Source organism: Panthera pardus, unplaced genomic scaffold, assembly GCF_024362965.1.
Source record: "Panthera pardus isolate Hobbes unplaced genomic scaffold, ASM2436296v1 HiC_scaffold_24, whole genome shotgun sequence".
Classification (NCBI taxonomy): domain Eukaryota; kingdom Metazoa; phylum Chordata; class Mammalia; order Carnivora; family Felidae; genus Panthera; species Panthera pardus.
The window spans coordinates 9,768,960-9,787,086 of NW_026526810.1; the positions used below are offsets into that span (position 1 = coordinate 9,768,960).

Below are 18,127 nucleotides of genomic sequence, written 5' to 3' on the forward strand. Positions count from 1 at the left end.
CAGAGCAGCGGCCCGAGACCCGGACACCGCACGCGTACAGGTGCGGTTACGCCCAGAGACTGACTGCCCCCCCCCCCCCCCGCGGTGCTCCCTGTCCTCAAAACCTGCAAAACGAGCGCTCTTCCGGATGACAGAATCTGTGTGTCATTCACTCTGCGCAAAGTCCGTTTCAGTGACGGCCTGGGACAGCCGGGCGGCCTCCCCCCGCCCGCCAGGAAGGGAATCCTAAGGAGGAGCCTCTTAGGAGACCAAGCGAGGAGGAGGAGGAAGAGAAAGAAACGAGACATCTGGGAGAAAGGCAAGCTGTCTGAAATGAGCGGAGAGGCGGGTTAGTGTTGCTTCGACCCCCGAATACAGCCTCCTGGCCTCTCCCTGCCTCATGTGCTCGGCCTGTGGTGTGGATGAGGTTACCGATATCAACGGCATATTGTCAGGTGCTGAGAGATGGGATATGTATTCTTCTGTATATATACACATATAAAAAAGAAGAGTGAGGTAGATAAATGTTTGAAAACCAAAACCAAAACCAAAAAACACGAAAACAAAACCAAAAAACCAAAAGAAACCCGAAAACTGTCCTGTCTTACACACACACACACGCACACGCACACGCACACAAAACCCTTTCCTCAGTATTTAAATTCATCACTGGGGGCTTCTCTACAGTGATTGAAACTGGTATCACAAAATAAATTAAAACTCCTACATAGAATACCTTCTTAACTTTTTTTCTTTTTCTCATTTTTTTTTTTCTTAAGGGAGAAAAACCATGGGGCAGAGGCTAGAGAACATCGCAGGACTTAAGGTACTGACCAGAAAAAGCACGACATGCTTGCTTTCTCGTGTTTCGTCTCCAGTCACGACTAGCAACCATCAGACTTTAGCTTTGTTCCTCCTCGTAATTGAAACATTTCCATCCCAGAAGCAACTCGGGTGCTGTCATCACTCTGGTGAGAAGTGCTAAAAACTAAACAATACAAGACCCCCGGGCCCCGAGGACTGGGATTCCTGGCTGAGGAGAAGCGAGCCAGCGCCAGGGCTCTGGTCCCCCCCCGCCCCCCCCCACCCCGGGGAGCGCACAGGGCTCCAGGGCCATCGGCCACCATGGTGCCCATGCGTGCCCGACCCGGCCCCTCTGGCCCTGCACCCTGGAGGGGGTGGGGGTGGGGGGCTGGCTGACACCCTGAGGAGGCCACCCCCGTGGCTCCCTCCCCGCCAGTGCCCTGGAGGCCCCCCAGGGAGTTTCTGGTTCTGGAGACAGGTAGGTGGGTCTGGAGGGTGGTGGCGGAGGCCATGGAGGAGCCCGCCAGACCCCGCTCCGCTGCACCCTTGGACTCAGCAGCTGTTTTTCATGGGATGGAAGGATTAAATATCCATAAAAAAAAAAAAAAAAAAAAAGAAAAAAAAAAAGAAGTAATCCAAATGCCTAGCGTCTGCAGTTCAAACTGCTGTTGTACCCAGGAATTAAAAAAATAGAGATATGTGTGTCACAACCAAAACGAAGGTGAGGGAAAGTGAAGGTGAGACTGTCCAACAACGCGACTAGAAACACTGAACGAGGACGTGCGACGTATTTAACCTTTTGTTTTCTGACCTGAGTTTGCGTCATGTCTTGCACTGTAACAGACTCCAGCGCGGTGAGAGAGCAGGCCGGGTGGGGGGTGGGGGGCGCTGCCTCCCTCGCCAGCCTCGTGCCCACACAGCCTACGGGTGAGAACGTAACTAACGGGCAGGGGGAGCAGGGAGGGGAGGGCGTATTTATAAAAAGGCATCAAACAGTTCATGGCAAATTATGTTCGAGAAGTATCGATTACTGGGAAGAGAGGAAGAAAGTCACGCACTCTAGTACAAAGCATAAGAAGTTTCTTGGAGTGAGCAGAGAGGGAAGGAGGGTAGACCTGAAGGTTTTCATAGATTAAATCCACAAAGATAAAGGACAAAAAAAATAGCAGCTTTTTTTTTTTTCTGTACAGACGTATAGATGAATATCTGAACCGTAAAAAAGTTATAAAAGTGACATTAAAGACGATGTGTATGCAAATGTTTCATGGTCTAACATAGAACTGTAAGACCCATGAAGAAGTCCTAGTAACAGAGAAAATGTCAACAAAGCTTAGAATGCTTGAATCCATTTACTGCTTTGCTTCTTACTGTTGTGGTGGTGTTTGAATTTCTTTTCCTTGCAAACCTGCATAAACAGTTGGGCTGAGTCCCTGGAAACCCCTTCCCATCTGTGTCCTGGGGGCCGGGAGCGGGGGGCCAAGGGCAGGGGGGACAGGAGACTGGCACGTGGATGACCTTGACTCAAAGCCTGTCTTCCAGGCTCACGACAGGGCCTGTTTCCTCCACAATTCCGGGGGGGGGGGGGGGCTAGCAGGTGGGGGTGGGGGAGAGGGGCAGGGAAGCCGGGTTCAACTTCTCCCAGTCTCCACCGAGAGAAAATCCCATCCTGTCCACTTCCCCCCAAACAATAGCCTAGTCAGAAAGCGATCAGACCTGTGTGAACGTAAGACTTGAAAAGAACGCCAGGGGCGACCAGATGGAGTGCATCATCCACGTGGTTCTTAAATGACGTGACTAGATACCATGCTCGCCCCATGCCTCTGGAAACAAGGAGATAAGTGCGGGGGTCGTGAGGGAGGAAGTTCAGGGTTTTGGCAGAATTTGGCAGCATTAAAATGGTGACAACCTTGAATGAATGATGGCCCTTTTTAAATCTCGTTACGTCCCTAAAAAGGTTAAAGATACAGTTAAAAAAATCCCGTCTCAAGGTGTTTTGTTTTGTTTTGTTTATAAAGACCTACGGTGACAGGCAGGTGTGTACAAGGGCAATGGGGGTGGGGGCCGCAGGGAGGGACAGCCATTTCCTCAATCTGATCAAAAGGGCGTCCCAGCTGGGGTTGCGGCAAATGTTTTTCTATCATGAAGCAGAAGGAAAGAGAAAGGTGAGAGAGAGAGAGAGAGAGAGAGAGAGAGAGAGAGAGAGAGAGAGAAGGGGCGGGGGGGAGAGGGAGGGAGACAGATAATGAGAGGAGAGACCGGGAAAGAGTGAGGAGACTCGATTCTCAAGTGTTCTGTTGCTATTAAGTGTTGTCATTAAGGTTCTTAAAGGCCCATGTCAGTTAAGGGTTCGGGTAGGGAAATAAAAAGCTGCTTGCATATTGAAAAAAGGAACATCCCAAATGTGTTTACTGCAGAGAAGCCGTCTCCCGTGGGCAGCAATGGCAGTTCTGAAGATCCACTGAGGTACAGGAGGCTGTGAATAGATTGTTAAAACTCTCTCCCCCCACCCGCCGCCGAGCGTGCACACACGTTACTGTTTGCACGGGATCCGGGATCCGAGGATCAGCAGGTCGAAGACTGGGGCAGAGGCAAGGCCCTCTCGTTCTTGCGTCCCCCGTTCATGTGCGCGTAAGGCTGTCTCTCGTCGAAGCTGGCTCGGAGAACCAGCACGCCGGGGCCCGGGCCGTTCTCGGCCTTGTGTCCTGAGTGTCTGTCGGGCAGCGGCAGGGAGGACGAGGAGGCGGAGGGGTCCAGGGGGACGCTCTCCATGTCCTCCGGCTCCAGATCCAGCTCCTCCGGCTCGGGCGGCTTGTTCTCCTCGCTGTAGTAGAAGGAGACCTCCCGGAAGCCGGGTTCCATCTCGTCCTTGATGCTGCTGATGATCTCCAGGAAGGAAGGCCTCATCTTGGGGTTGTACTGCCAGCACATGCGCATCAGTTCAAACCTGAGGCGGAGACAGACAGACGGTGGGCCCGGCCGCGAACGGTGGCTCCGGGGCCACCTGCTGTGGCCTCCCCCCACACGCGGGCACTGAGAGCAGGGAGGCAGCTGGGCCATTTCTCTCTTGACGGCCCGACTGGCCCGCGCCGCTTTCGCTCCGGGGAACCAGGACCCTCCCCGGGGCCAAGACCCAACCTCTCATTTCCTGAGGACAAATCTAGGTTTACACAGAGTCTGGCATGACAGGTGTTATGGGGACAGTGCTAAGAAATAAAAATACAAACAAAAACCTACAGAGCGTCCTATCTGAAGTGTCTCTTGGAGCCACCAGTGAAACATTACTTCCAGAATTAGAGTGCAGGAAGCCTCTGGTTTCTCACTAATAAGGCTTAAGAATGGGGGCACCTGGGTGGCTCAGTTGGTCAAGCATCTGACTCTTGACTTCCACTGCTTCCCTTCTGCTACTGTTCTCACCAGAAGATTCTATTCTCTGTTTTGTTTTAAAAGTTCTGGCTAAAGAGGGGTGCCTAGGTGGCTCTGTCGGTTAAACGTCCGACTTCAGCTCAGGTCATAGTCTCGTAGTTTGTGAGTTCCAGCCCCGCATTGGGCTCTGTGCTGACACTGTGGAACCTGCTTGGGATTCTCTCTCTTTCTCTCTCTCTCTCTCTCCCCCTGCTCTCTTTCTGCCCTTCCCTGCTTGGACTCTCTCTCTCAAAATAAATAAAAATAAACTTAAAAAAAAAAAAAAAAAAGGCTTAGGAGTGATCACAGCTATCCTGACAGTGACCCTCCCTTTCGTGCCATCTATGCAATTTCTAAGCTTCTTTCTGGGGCCTGGGGCCGGACAGCTGGCAGTGAGGTGGGAAGGCCACAAGACAGAAGGAGCGTGCATCTAGGGTCTGAGGTCCCGGTCCAGCACCACCCAGGCTGCCTGCTGCCTGCCCCACCACCCGGGCTCTGGCCTCGGGTCCAGGCTGAGCCAAATGAATCAGAGTCCTATGAAGACGTGTAGCCAGATCCCGACAAGGCGGGAAGGTGCGAGGGGCCCTGCCTAGGCAAGGGGGCGGACAAAGAACATGGCATGAAGCCTGTGCCGGGTCTCACCAGCTGGACCACGGTGGCACTTGGGCCGCAAACCTCTGTGAAGCCTTCAGTGGACCACAGGAGGTGTCCGTCCCCCGCCCCCCGCCGGAGAGCAGGAGGCTGCACAAGGAAGAAGGATGGATGGTGTTGTGGTACAGCCAGCGGCCTGGACCCAGGGGAGGCCTGGGCTTGGACAAGGGTTCAGGATGACCAGGGGAAGAGGGCGTACTTCTTATGAACCCAGAACACAGAGAGACCCAGCTGAGTGGACCTTGGGAGCAAAAAGGAGGGTGACTGACATCCAGGCTGGCCACAGAGCCAGAGGAGGCTACGGTTCCGAGAAGGGGTTGGCGGGCGGCCCTTTCTCGCGTGAGCTTGGCACAGAAGAGCCTTCCCTTCCATTACTGTTCTCGCCAGAAGATACTATTCTGTTTGTTTTAAAACTTCTGGCTAAAGAGGGGCATTAAGCGGTTAAGCTCATGATCTCACAGTCTGTGGGTTCGAGCCCCACATGTGGTGCTATGCTGACAGCCCAGAGCCTGGAGCCTGCTACCGATTCTGTCTCCCTCTCTCTCTCTGCCCCTCCTCCGCTCATGCTCTGTCTCTCAAAAATAAACATTAAAAAAATTTTTAAAACTTCTGGCTAAGTCAGAGTGGCCAAAATGAACAAATCAGGAGACTATAGATGCTGGAGAGGATGTGGAGAAACGGGAACCCTCTTGCACTGTTGGTGGGAATGCAAATTGGTGCAGCCGCTCTGGAAAACAGTGTGGAGGTTCCTCAAAAAATTAAAAATAGACCTACCCTATGACCCAGCAGTAGCACTGCTAGGAATTTACCCAAGGGAGACAGGAGTGCTGATGCATAGGGGCACTTGTACCCCCATGTTTATAGCACCACTTTCAACAAGAGCCAAATTATGGAAGGAGCCTAAATGTCCATCAACTGATGAATGGATAAAGAAATTGCGGTTTATATACACAATGGAGTACTACGTGGCAATGAGAAAGAAATATGGCCCTTTGTAGCAACGTGGTTGGAACTGGAGAATGTTATGCTAAGTGAAATAAGCCATACTGAGAAAGACAGATACCACATGTTTTCACTCCTGAGAGTGAAATCCTGAGAAACTTAACAGAAACACATGGGGGAGGGGAAGGAAAAAAAAAAAAAAGAGGTTAGAGTGGGAGAGAGCCAAAGTATAAGAGACTCTTAAAAACTGAGAACAAACTGAAGGTTGATGGGGGGTGGGAGAGAGGAGAGGGTGGGTGATGGGTATTGAGGAGGGCACCTTTTGGGATGAGCACTGGGTGTTGTATGGAAACCAATTTGACAATAAATTTCATATATTGAAAAAAAAAAAAAAAACTTCTGGCTAAAGAGACGCTTTTCAATAAAAATGGCTAAATGGAAGGCTTGACTGACAGACCACTTGCTCGTTTGGCCTCAGGGAAGAAGCCCAGGGGGCACGGAGACCAGTCTGCAAAGGAAAAGCCCTAAGCCAACCTGGCCAAGCTACCTTGGAAGTCCTGGGGGGAAAGGTGTCCGGTCCGGGAGGGAAGAGTACGTGACCTACAGGGAGGGTGGGAGCCTGAGAGAGGCTTTCTGCCTGTGTCGCTGCCGGGTTTTAGAAATCAGATTTTGCAGATTATGTTGTACTGGACCAGCCACACCCATCTGTTCACGTATGTCTGTGGCTGCTTTCAAGGGACACCTGCTAGGTGAGTAGCTGGAACAGAGACTGCCTGGCCTAGAAGCCCAAGATCCCGGCCGTGTGGCCCTTTATGGAAAACGTTTACCACTCGTGCTCTAGCAGAAAAAGATGTGGACAAAATACGAAGACCAGATTTTTTGCCTTGGCCATGCCACTAACCATTTGGCAGGGCTAACCTTTGGTTAATGCACCCAGTAACACACAGGGTGTCGGGCAGGCGGGGTTTTGTGTGTGTGAACTGCTTGAATCCTCTCAAGTCCTAGAAGGAGGTGCATTGTAACATGTCCCCATTTTGTAGATGAAGCAGCAGAAACACCAAGAGAGTAAGTAATTTGTCCAAGGTCCCCAAACTGGTGAGGCAGGAGCAGGATGGCATTCTCTGCGAAAGAGTATGGTTGTGCTTTGAAAACCACCTACCTCAGGAAAAGGAATTTTCTCCACCTCCACAAGGGAAACCATGGTCCCCCTAGGAGAGCCATTCCTGTCCTCATAGTCACCGTGTGACAGCTCCTGCCTGGGGTCACATGGCACACAAGCCTGCCTTCCCTTACCTCCCATTGCTGCCCAAGAGAAAGGACTCCATTCCCACCCCCCACCCCCAACAAACGGGGCCATAAATACTCGAAACCCCTCTCTGTGGCTCGGCTGTGATTTCCTCTCTGGCTGACTGACTTGTCCCTGAATAGAAGCGCAGCCAAGGCCAAGAACATGTGATGTGCCCTGGCTCGGTGCCCCTGTGGCCAGGGGGAGGGGAGGAGGTGCTGAGAGGTGCCACCAGTGACTGGAGTGACATCAGCACAAACAAACCATGTGATGCCTCTCTTAAAGCCTTCCAGGGCTGCCCATAAAAGGAAGTCTTTCTTACTCTGTAGGACTCAAGACCTTGTTTACACTATCTCCACAAGAAAACTTTCCAGTAGACTCTAGAAGGATTTATGAGCTGATAAAACTCTTCTTTAAAAAGGCACATGTTTTCCCCCTCTCTCTGCCCCTCCCCTGCTCGCTCGCTCTCTCAAAAATAAATAAACATTAAAAAAATTTTTTTAAAGGCACGTTTTAGAACTAGTCCGCTCTGGAGCAGTGCTTTACCCAAGGCCCCCTCGTGGGGGGTGAGGGGATGTGCAGACCCTCCACCTGGGGCAGGAACAGGACCAAAGGGGACTGCTGCCCCGCTGTGAAGCTGCTTCACAGAGGCAAGTGTGACCCGAGGAGGTGGTGTGAGGGAAGAGGGACAACTGTCCCAACCCCTCCCATCCTGCACACAGGGGGCCTCAGGATCGTCACCTTCCTCTAGGCCCTGCTGCATGCACGCAGGTGGTGATCACAAGCCCAGGTGTGAGAGGCAGCCCAGCCTCGGCCCCGTGACAACCGAACCGATGCAACAAAGACCAGATTCTAGAAAGGCCCTGCAGGGCTTGGCACACCCCTCCTCCACCTCCTCCTGGCAGCCTAGAACAGCCAGGATTGTCTTATGAGCCGCTTCTCAGCGGCGCCTGCCAGTGGGACGGCAGGCCTGCCCATCGCCTTGCCCCATATCACTCTGGCTTTGGACTGAGACCAGACTCAGGGCCCAGGTACCACGGGACGGCCTGTAGTTGCGAGGCCAAGCACGCACCAATGGCCATTCCTGACTGTTTGGATTCTACTCAAGCACCCTATTCCCACACAACCAGCACAGGATCACAGCAAGGGGGAAAACCATGTTTGAAGACTACAAGAACCACCAGAGTCCCCTGAATGTGTTTCAGTCTCCTCTGTGAGTTCGTGACTCTCTGGGCTAAAAAGTTCCAATTCTTTCCTGCGTTGTGTATACTGAGCACTGCCCTGGCAAGAATCTGGACCTGTGACACTGTGGAAGTTTTACCGAAAAAGATACGGCTTCTTGGCCCAGGGCTTACAGCTTGCTGCACCTCTGCTCGAGCCCTCTCCTGCAGCATTACAACCCGGTCCTTCTGCCACCCAGCTTCTGAAAGCTGGGGCCTCGCCTCGCAGCCCTGTCTCTGGGACGTCAGCGGTCGGCACGCAGACACAGGCGCTCAAGGACACTCGCGGTGGCGGTACAGAGACGAGAGCTTAAGAGAAGGTTAAGGACAGGCTTTGTCGTCGATTTGAAGCCTAAGTGCTCTGCGCGGTTGAGGGGAGAGGGATTCTTGGCTGCTCCAGAGGAGCCCATCCCACCTGCTTGTAGATACCACCAAGACGCCGCTGCTGAGCCGAAGCCCCCCACCCCCCACAGCCGCTGCACGCCAGCCCCCAGGTTACCCTACTGGTGCCCGCTCACACCTCTGGAGCCACACAGTGGAAGTGGTTTCTTTCCCACCCGGGCGCCCAGCAGGGCTTTTGGGCAACGCCCAGTAGCTCAGTAACGTTCCTCTCCTCTGGCAGAAACGGGAGTCCGCTCTTTTGTGCCCCATAACAAAAGAACCCCTCTCCCAGAACACTTCTTCTTTACCTAAGCTCATCAATAAATTCAGAAGAACAACACGGACACTCCCTGCGCCATCAGCTAACCTCCTTCCATTCTGTTGTTTTCTTCAGAGGGAGAACAATTTGCCAGGGGGGTTCTGGAGGGCAAAGCAGAAATGCCTCCGGAATCAAACACGTAATATCCAAGAGTAACCTCTCCATGTGAATTTCCTTGTCACTCTATGCTGGGAACAGGAAGTCTAGCGCCTTTCCCATGGCAGGTGGGCTGCTTCCCAGGCATATTAAATTAATACCAAAACTCCAGTCACCGGGAGGTGGATCAACTTTAGGGAGTCCCACAAGTTTCTCAGAGGCCGTTTCTCCGAGTCAAAGAGACAGCTCAAAAATAAAACCTCTCCTCCCACTACCCCAAACCACACGAACAAAACCGACACCTGCTTTCTCGGACTGTGGCTAAGCTTCCTACACCACCACCAGCCCCAGCATCAGCCTCTATTCTGGCACCAGACCCTCGGTTGCAAACTCAGCAGGCATCACTCCTTATACTCCATTACTGAGATTTTTTTTTTTTCTCCGAAGGAAGATTTTTCTTATAATGAGCTGATAAGAATACAGTGACCACACTGTTCATGGAGAACAGTCACCTGTGAGGCAACCTGGGAGTCAGTGGGGTGTGGTACCCAGCCCGCGGTGATCCCCACCTCCTGGGGTTCATGCCTCCCGTAATCTCCTCCCATATCACAGAGGACCACCCCTGAGTTTCGGCCATGAAGGACACTATGGCATCCGCTCTGCTCTGGAGTCCTTTGCTCTCGGGCAAGCTACAGGCCCATGGCCCAAAACTAGCCTACTGTCCAATTTTTCTGGTGAGGCCTCTGAGCTAAGAATGGTTTTTATATTTATAAAATGGTTGAAAAAAAATCAAAATAAGAATATTTTGTGACATGAAAATTATGTGAAATTCAAATCTCAGTATCCCCAAGTAAAGTTTTACCTGAGCACAGCCACACTCATTCACGTGGTATCTGTGACTGCGTTTGCACTATGAGATCGTATGAGACCACAGAGCTGAGAACACTTCCTATCCGTTTTTCTAGAGGTAAGTTTGCCAAGCCCTGCTTGGAGAAGCCAGCTGCATGCCAGTTGCAAGTGGGTCCCGGCCCTAGTCAAGCCTTCTGATGACCGGAGCCTCGTGAGAGACCCTGAGCCAGAGCCATCCCGCTAAGCCGCTCCCAGGTTCCAGGCCTTCAGAAACTCCATGAGATGGTAAATGCTCATTGTTGGGTTTGGGATAATGACCCACTGTGTAAAAAACTAATACAGGTGCACAGAGGAAGCGTTTCCATGCTAGGGAAGAAAGTGTAAGGGGCGCCGGGGTGGCTCAGTTGGTTAAGTGTCCGACTCTTGGTTTTGGCTCAGGTCATGATCTCACGGGTTTGTGAGTTCAAGTCCCCGGTTGGGATCCATGCTTGCAAAGCCCGCTTGGGATTCTCCTCCTTCTCTTTCTTTGCCCCTCTCCCCTGTTTGTGTGCTCTCTCTCTCTCTCCCTCCCTCTCTCCCTGCCCCTCTCTCTCTTTATATATATGTATGTATACGTGTAAATTAATGTGTATTATTATGTACCTATTTAATATAAATGCAAATTAATAAACATGTACTAAGTGACCTTTTGAGTCTCTTCTAACTTTGGGTTCTGAAACCTGAAGAGGCTAACTGGGAAGGTTCTTGAGGGATCTGGGAAACCCCATCCCCCCTCCCTGCCCCATATACACAGCCCTCTGAGAAATGGGGCCTCCTGTCATTGGTGGGTCTACTCTGCACCCCATGTCCAGCCCCGGGCTCAAATGATCAGGGGGCTCCCCCGCCCTCAACACACACACACACACGCATGGATGCCAGAATGCTGCTTCCCCTATGGCAGTCTTGGGTCCTCTTTCTTAATTCCATACCAGCTATCCCTGGGCTTCAGCTGAACAAACATTGAGAAGCAGCAGTTAGGAAGCATAAGGCTCAGCTAATGCACTCCAGAAGCATGGGGTGCCGCACTGAGTCCCCGAGCCCAGAGGTCCTACAGCCGCACGGTCAGAGCCATGGGAACAAGGCCTACCACATCGACGTGGATTCAGTTTTGGTAGCAACAAAGTGCTTCAGAAAAAATATACAAAACCCTGGTTTGTTGATGGACAGTGGTTTCTGCTTCCCAAGCTGTGGTAGTCCAATTCTAAGATGCTCCCCCAGATTCCTGCCCCTGGGGTCAACGCCCTGTATAACCCCTCACCTGAATGTGGGTCAGACTAAGAAAGATGATGGGGTTTCACCTCGTTATGGAGTTTTCTCATCAGCTGACTCTGAGTTAACCAGCAGGGAGATGATCTGGGCTGGATGTGGCTTAATCAGCTAAAACGAATGGTAAAAGCAGCAGAGATTCTCTTGCTGGCCCTGAAGAAGTAAGACACTCCGGCGGGAGAAGACCCGTTCTCCGGAAGGCCGGCGGTTCTGCAGCCCTAGGCATGAGTCCTGCCGGAGGCCCAGAGCCTCAGATGCTGGCGCCCCCAGGCTACGTCTGGATTTCGGGCTGATGAGACTGAGCCAAGGGGCCGGCACACCCGTGTCCAGAGTCCTGACCCAAGGAAACTGTGAGAGACTCAAAGGAGCAAAGGTTTCAGGACTGTCGAGGCCAGTTTCCCTGGTCCCCAGTGGACGTGGTATCAGACTCATAGTGGCAAACCCACCACCCTGAGGCCCGGCCTGGGGCCCCTGCTCGCTGGGGGCCTGGTGCACGTGCAGGTAGCATATCTGGGGCGGGGGGAGGGGGGTCTTCCACACAGACACAGAGGCGGCCTGACATCTCCTCCGGGGTTGCTCCCAATGTGAAGCCACACCTGTCCTGAAGAACACTTCTGGAAAATTCCGGAACTGGTGCTGAGGCATGAGTGGTAGCCTACCTTCTACCCATTGGGATCCAGAAGACTCTATGAGCCCTGCTTTAACGTCCATGTGGAAAACAAGTCCACACTCTCTCCCTGCTCCTGTCCTGCACCCAATGACCCAACCACAGAACACCTTCACACCCTCGTCTGACTCGTTCCTCCTGTGGACAGTGAGGCCCTCTTGCCCTCGACAGCTCTGACCTGTGCCAACAAGGAGTGCGACTAAGGGCGCTGAGCAGCGAGGCCCAGGAGGGATCACGGACACCCTCCCATCATCGGACAAACCTCAGGAACAAAAAGCGGAATGTTCTTGTTGTTGTTGTTAAAAAGAAGCAGCTTGAGGTGATGAATCTGCCAGCGCCCAAAGCTGTACACCCCCGGGGCTGTGTCGGGGCCCCCTGATGGGCCAGCTGAACCACATTCCCAGTCCCCATGGGTCACTGGGTGAAGCCCCAGAAAGCGTGTTGCTTTCACAATTAATGACTTTGGTCAGCACTCAGCAGAGAAGAAACCTTGGGGGGGGGGGGGGCGCCACAGTGGAGGTGGCACGCGGTGGGAAGAGGCCTGAGGTTTGCCCTACGTGGTGCCAGAGCAGTCCTGCCAAAGGCTGCAAGAGGCTCCGGGATTTGGCTTAAGAGCAGCCAGTGCCATGTTGTTGCCCCCTCCCCCAGTTTTCTTAAACTCTGGTGCTGAGGCCGGTAAGGATCGCTTTGGTCAAATACTTCCCAGAGATGTCTGGCCTGAGACCCCAGGTGCAAACCAGGACTAAAAGATTAAGGGAGATGCGGTGAACTTAAGGTGACTCCGCAAAGGCACAGGGTCCTTCCATCAGGATAACCTCCTTCCAAACTGCACCCCGCCCCCTCATCTCCACCTGCCGGGCCGCAGAGACTGGCTCTCAGAACCACCCATCTCGGGTGACCCAGGAAGGGTCATCGAGGAGGGGAATCTGAGGGAGGGCATCAGGGGCCCAGGCGTACGTACAGCATGTCGGGGCAGTTGTCCGGCTTGTCCAGAAGGCCGCCCTCCATGACGAAGCGAAGGACTTGCTCGTTGGACAAGCCCTGGTACGGCTGCTCGGCCAGCGTGGCGATCTCCCAGAGAACGACCCCGAAGGACCTAGGGTGAGAGAGGGGACGTGAGGGCTCAGAGAGGGGCGGGCAGCCCTCACTGCCCCTTCCCTTCCAGCATTTCCCCACTCCGGGTGCTGAAAACGTGCCCTCGGCGTGGTGACTGAGCGAGCGTCCTCCAGTGCACCCAGCAGCGGCGAAGCGTGGCCCTTGTCTTCCCGCAGTGTGGGCAAAGCTGTAGCAGGGGGTGGTTTGCAGTGCCCCCTGAATGACTCAGAAACACCTGCTTTCTCATTTGAACCCCGGGCAGGTTGAGTTCAGGGCCTGGCCCCAGCCACGGGCCCAATAGGGCAGTGTCTCCCAAATGTGCTCTATCCTCTAATTAAAGGCAGGTCCCCAGGCCCTGCCGGGACAGTGGATTAGTGACCTTGAATACAGCCTGGGACAATCAAGCCATTCAACAAGCTCCCCTATTTTGGAAACTTGTACCCAAGTAGCTCTCAATGCTGGCTGTGGAGTGAGTCTCCTGGCAAGTTTAGAAACATTTTTTTAATGTTTATTTATTTTTGAGAGCGAGAGAAAGAGACAAAGTGCAAGTGGGGGAGGCGCAGGGAGAGAGGGAGGCACAGAATCCGAAACAAGCTCCAGGCTCTGTGCTGACCCCCACACAGGGCTCGAACTCACAACCCGTGAGATCATGACCTGAGCCGAAGTTAGATGCTTCACCGACTGAGCTACCCACGTGCTCCTAAATATTTTTTTAATGTTTATTTATTTTTGAGAGAGTGAGCGAGTGAGCACGAGCAGGGGAGGGGCAGAGAGAGAGGGAGAGACAGAATCCAAAGCAGGCTCCAGGCTCTGAGCTGTCAGCACAGAGCCCAATGTGGGGCTCGAACCCACAGACCCTGAGATCATGACCTGAGCCAGTCAACAGACTGAGCCACCCCCCCACCCCTCCTGCTGAGTTTTCAAAACATACTGACGCCTGGGTCTCTGACCGCAGTTCTGACTTCCACAGGTCTGGAGGGTTAGAAAGCTCGGAAGGGGATCTCACAGGTCCAGTGGGGCCAGTGGGGAGGGAAGCCCTGTGGGAGTGAGCTGGGGAGCTGCTGGTCTGTGACATGTGACGGGGGCTCAGTCTCACAGGGAGAGAAGCCAGGAGCACAGCACTGGCTGAAGGCGGGCTGGCAGGCAAGGAGGCGTCCTTAAGAAGAGTTTAGCTGAGGGGCAAAGGGGCCGAGGCGTAAATTCAGCAGTGGGGGCAGTGAGCCATTCCGCTATGCATGCAGTTTTGCCTGCTGGTTTAGAAGCTCTAACTGCTGGAAAACAAATTAAAATATGTGGACACGCACACAGAAAGTTCAGACAGGTAATGTTTAAAAGGAGATGCCGTAACCTGCAAAATAAAGGTGACCTCCCAACACTGCCACCTCGCACCAATTTTCCTCGGTCTATGTGCCTTTACGCTCAGTTCATTTCAGCAGAATAAAGCAGGCTCGACGGCAGCAAGCAGCCCGAGGGGCTTCCGACAGGACTGCGGAAGGGCCAGGGGGTGCTAGTGGCAGAGCCACACTGAAAATTCTGGGGCCTGGCGCTTCCCACCGAGAGCTCCCGGGATCCTGGCCCGGAGCCTGAGCCAATGTTTTATTCACTGCTTCAGCTATAGCTACTTTTCCGTGAGCAAAAGGTTTCTGTACAGGGGCGCCTGGGTGGCTCAGTCGGTTAGGCGTCCAACTCTTGATTTCAGCTCAGATCATGTTCTCACGGTTCTTGGGTTCGAGCCCCATGTCCGGCTCTGCACTGCAGCGTGGAGCCTGCTTGGGATTCTCTCTCTGCCCCTCCCCTGCTCCCAAGCATGTTCTCTCTCTAAATATAAATAAATAAACATTAAAAAAAAAAAAAAGGTTTCTGTGCAACTTTGTACTAAGAACAGATATCAGATATAAATAAAATCTTAGCAGAGGACTGACTCACCCAAGGCCCTTTTTAATTTCCAGTGACCAAGAAATAGCCTTTATATTGCACAAGAGACCTAGAAAAGCCAAAGACTCAGAGGCCTAAGTGTGGCTGAAGGCACACTTCAGAGGCTTGGGCTGAAGGCAGCCGGCTTCTCCACAACTCTGGTGCTGGGATGTCATACTGGAGTGGGCCTGGTCACATCGGCAGCGTGCCTCGGAGCTCCCAACCTTCATGTCTGGAATGCGGTACAGTGCAAGGAAAGACAAGCGTGGCTGTTTTTACTGATTGCAGGCCTGGCCTCAGGAATCCTCTGAGAACAACACAGTTCCCTCCCAGAGCCCCTTCCCCTCCACAGACTCTGCCGGTGGGGCCAGCCCCTCTCAAGCAGCCCATTCTCACTCAACGGCTCCCGCACGGACTCTTTCGGCTCCGGGTGCTCTGTTTCAAGCTCCCGGTCACTTGGCTATCCATAAACTTCCCGTGTCTCAGCCCAAGCTCTGCCTCTCGGTCCTGTTCTTCTGGCCTCAAGTAGTTGGTGTCCTGCCTCACTCGAGCAGTCAACCCAAGGCCGTCCTTCCCTCGGCCTCCTCAGGGCCCACCACGGCACTGACGGTCCTCCTCGGCCTATAGCACTCTTCCTTTCTGGTGCTAGCACCGTTCACCATGCGGCCTGATGCTCTAGCTAACATGAACATCTTAAGACAGTCTCCCGTGTCGCTCTTCCTTCAGAAGCTTTATGCGTCTTTGCAGAACCTGAAGAATCAGGCCCAAGCCCCTGACACAACATCTGAGGCCTTACTTGCTCTCTCTCCACCCTAACTCCCTCAAGGAAGTCCCACCGTCTTTCGCAAGCGTGTCCTGCCGCCATAGCCTCTCTCGGCATTCCCGCGGTCTAGAACCTGCATCCCCACTGCCTTGTAAGTGACACTTCTACTTCAGGGTGCCCCACGGCCCCGTCTCTTCTGGCCAGGCTTTTGTGACTCCAACCTGTCAGGATCACTTCCTCTTCTCCACAAGACTTCACCCTTCCAGGACAGGGAGTCGGTCTCTAGTCGCCCCGTTCTTGCACACACTGAGCATTTCCTGGGCCTCACCAGGTCCTCACGGTCACACACATGAAGTCACACAGCAGGTAACAGGGCTGGCCTGGAGTGACTCCTGTGTGATGTCAGTATCCCTCGTCAGGGAGGGCCACTTGATGCTGGAGTCTGGTCATGCTTCGCGGGACGTGACCGGCAGAGTCCAATGCGTGAAGGCTGAGCCATCTCTACCCCACACCAAGACGCCCCCCCTGGCATCACTAGTTGCCACAGGAGCCATGTAAACATTCAGCAAGCTACTGCAGGCCTAGTAGGGAGTGCAGACACTCCAAAGCAGACCTCACCTCACAGGTTGAGCAGCCAAAGCCCAGAGATGCCCCGTGGTTTGACCAAGGCCACACGGCCAGACAGGGACACTAAGAGGCAAAGCCTGTGTACTTTTCAAAGCAGATGATTTACAACGGCATGGGCACTGGTTTCAATGCCTTCATATCGTACCGAGTCATGAATTTTGTGGACAGGTTTCATCTGTAAACACTAGACAAATGTCTTTGCGTGACGTCTTTTCCAATCATGAGCACTGGGGGGCTTGCCCCGAAGAAGGTACAACTTGATGTGACTATCACACATCAGTGCCACTGCCACCTGGGGCCAGCGTTCAGGAACCACACCTCAGCACACCACGACAGGATCATGTCTGTGTCCCACCCACCAGTAAATTGAGACCTACACAGATCTCCACATTCCCCGCTGACATGAATTAGCCAGCAAAGAAGCAAATAATTTTAAGTGGGTGCGGGCCTAGGTATTTGTGGAAGTTTGGAAACCTTCTCAGTAAGTCAAGAAATGAAGACTGTTGGAGGGTGATCCAGATGCCCAGGGAGGGGACACACTTGTGGGCCCCAACTGCCTAGTTTTTTGCTTGGTTCCCTCCATCCCTGGAGGGCACACTTGTGTCTTCTAAGCCAAAGGAATCGTCCTGCAAGGACACGGTGCTACGACAGAGCTGCAGGGGTAGGAAGCACAGAGCCCGAGGGCCTGGGAATAAAATCTCAGAGGGCACTGGGAAAATGTGGAAGTGTTCAAACTAGAGAAAAGAGACCACTTCCTTGTGACTCCAAGGCCCGTCTCGTCAAAAACAGAGGAGAGCATGCGAGTGTGCTACAGAGGAGGGCCAACGGGTGTCACCAAGAGGCAGACTTAAGCATCATATGAGAAAGACGTGCAAAGAACAAGGGCGTCTTAAGAGTTAGGGTGGCCTGTCCTTGTGAGGGAGAGGACAAGTAGTCCTGGAGACATTTGAGCAGAAGCCTGAACGCTAGCTGTCAAAGAGGCCATGGGTGGGATGTGGGGGCTGGACCCGACCTTGGGAGTGCCTCCCAAACCAAAGACGCTGAGGTCTCTTTGACACAGTCAAATACAATTCTCTGTATCTCTTTCTAGAGTTTCAACTATTTGGGAACACCTGTTTTGTGCTATTGAATACAATCTAAGGTGACGCCCATTCCTTTGACAGGGAGGGCATGAGATCCTAGGCAGCTGAGGAACCTTCCATATTCACCAAGTCCTGGCCTACCCTACCCATATTACCCTCAAAGGCTGTGTTACCAAAAAAAAAAAAAAAAAAAAAAAAAAAAAAAAAAAAAAAGAATTTAAAGCACTGTTAATGCCTGAACACTGAATGGAATGATTATCAAATAGACACTCTTGTTTACATACACATATTACTCATGCATAATGTCGATGCCGTCGAGTGGGAGAAAACTGGCATCGAACCCCCTGCATGTCCCTCTGTTGCTGCTGCTGGTGGCATTCGTTGCTAACCAGGGTTTGGGCAAAATTAGCCTGTGAGATATTAATAACTCTAGTTTTATCTTCTCATCCTGCCTCTGCTGTCCCTGGCTCGCACGGTTTTCTATTTTATTGTACTACAAGCTGACCTCAGAGCTTTGGGAGGTATAGAGGCTACAATAATCAGATGCATGAACAGACCTTCTCTCCCCATCATCTCTACATCTAAAAATGGTGGTGAGCACTTTGATTTGACAGCAAAGAGCTAACTATCTTGGACAGACCGACTGCAAAAACAGATCTCGTACGTGAACTCGAGAAGCAATCACGCTTTGCCGGGTCGTATTCAAATGCTATTTCCAATTTGCACCTGTCTTCGTAGTGAGATCC

At 52.7% G+C, this 18,127-nt stretch overlaps 1 protein-coding gene across 2 annotated transcripts in view; it reads right to left on the reverse strand.

Moving 5' to 3' along the window:
- Nucleotides 1-1,846: 1,846 nt before the first annotated feature.
- Nucleotides 1,847-18,127, reverse strand: part of IGF1R (insulin like growth factor 1 receptor) — a 300,234-nt gene continuing 283,953 nt past the window's right edge. For both annotated transcript variants that reach the window (XM_019460140.2, XM_053888755.1), the window contains 2 exons: nucleotides 12,862-12,996; nucleotides 1,847-3,727 (listed from right to left, as the gene is read on the reverse strand). In XM_019460140.2, the coding sequence (XP_019315685.1) occupies nucleotides 3,346-3,727; nucleotides 12,862-12,996 (517 nt within the window). In that variant the 3' untranslated portion in view covers nucleotides 1,847-3,345. The remainder of the gene's footprint in view (nucleotides 3,728-12,861; nucleotides 12,997-18,127) is intronic.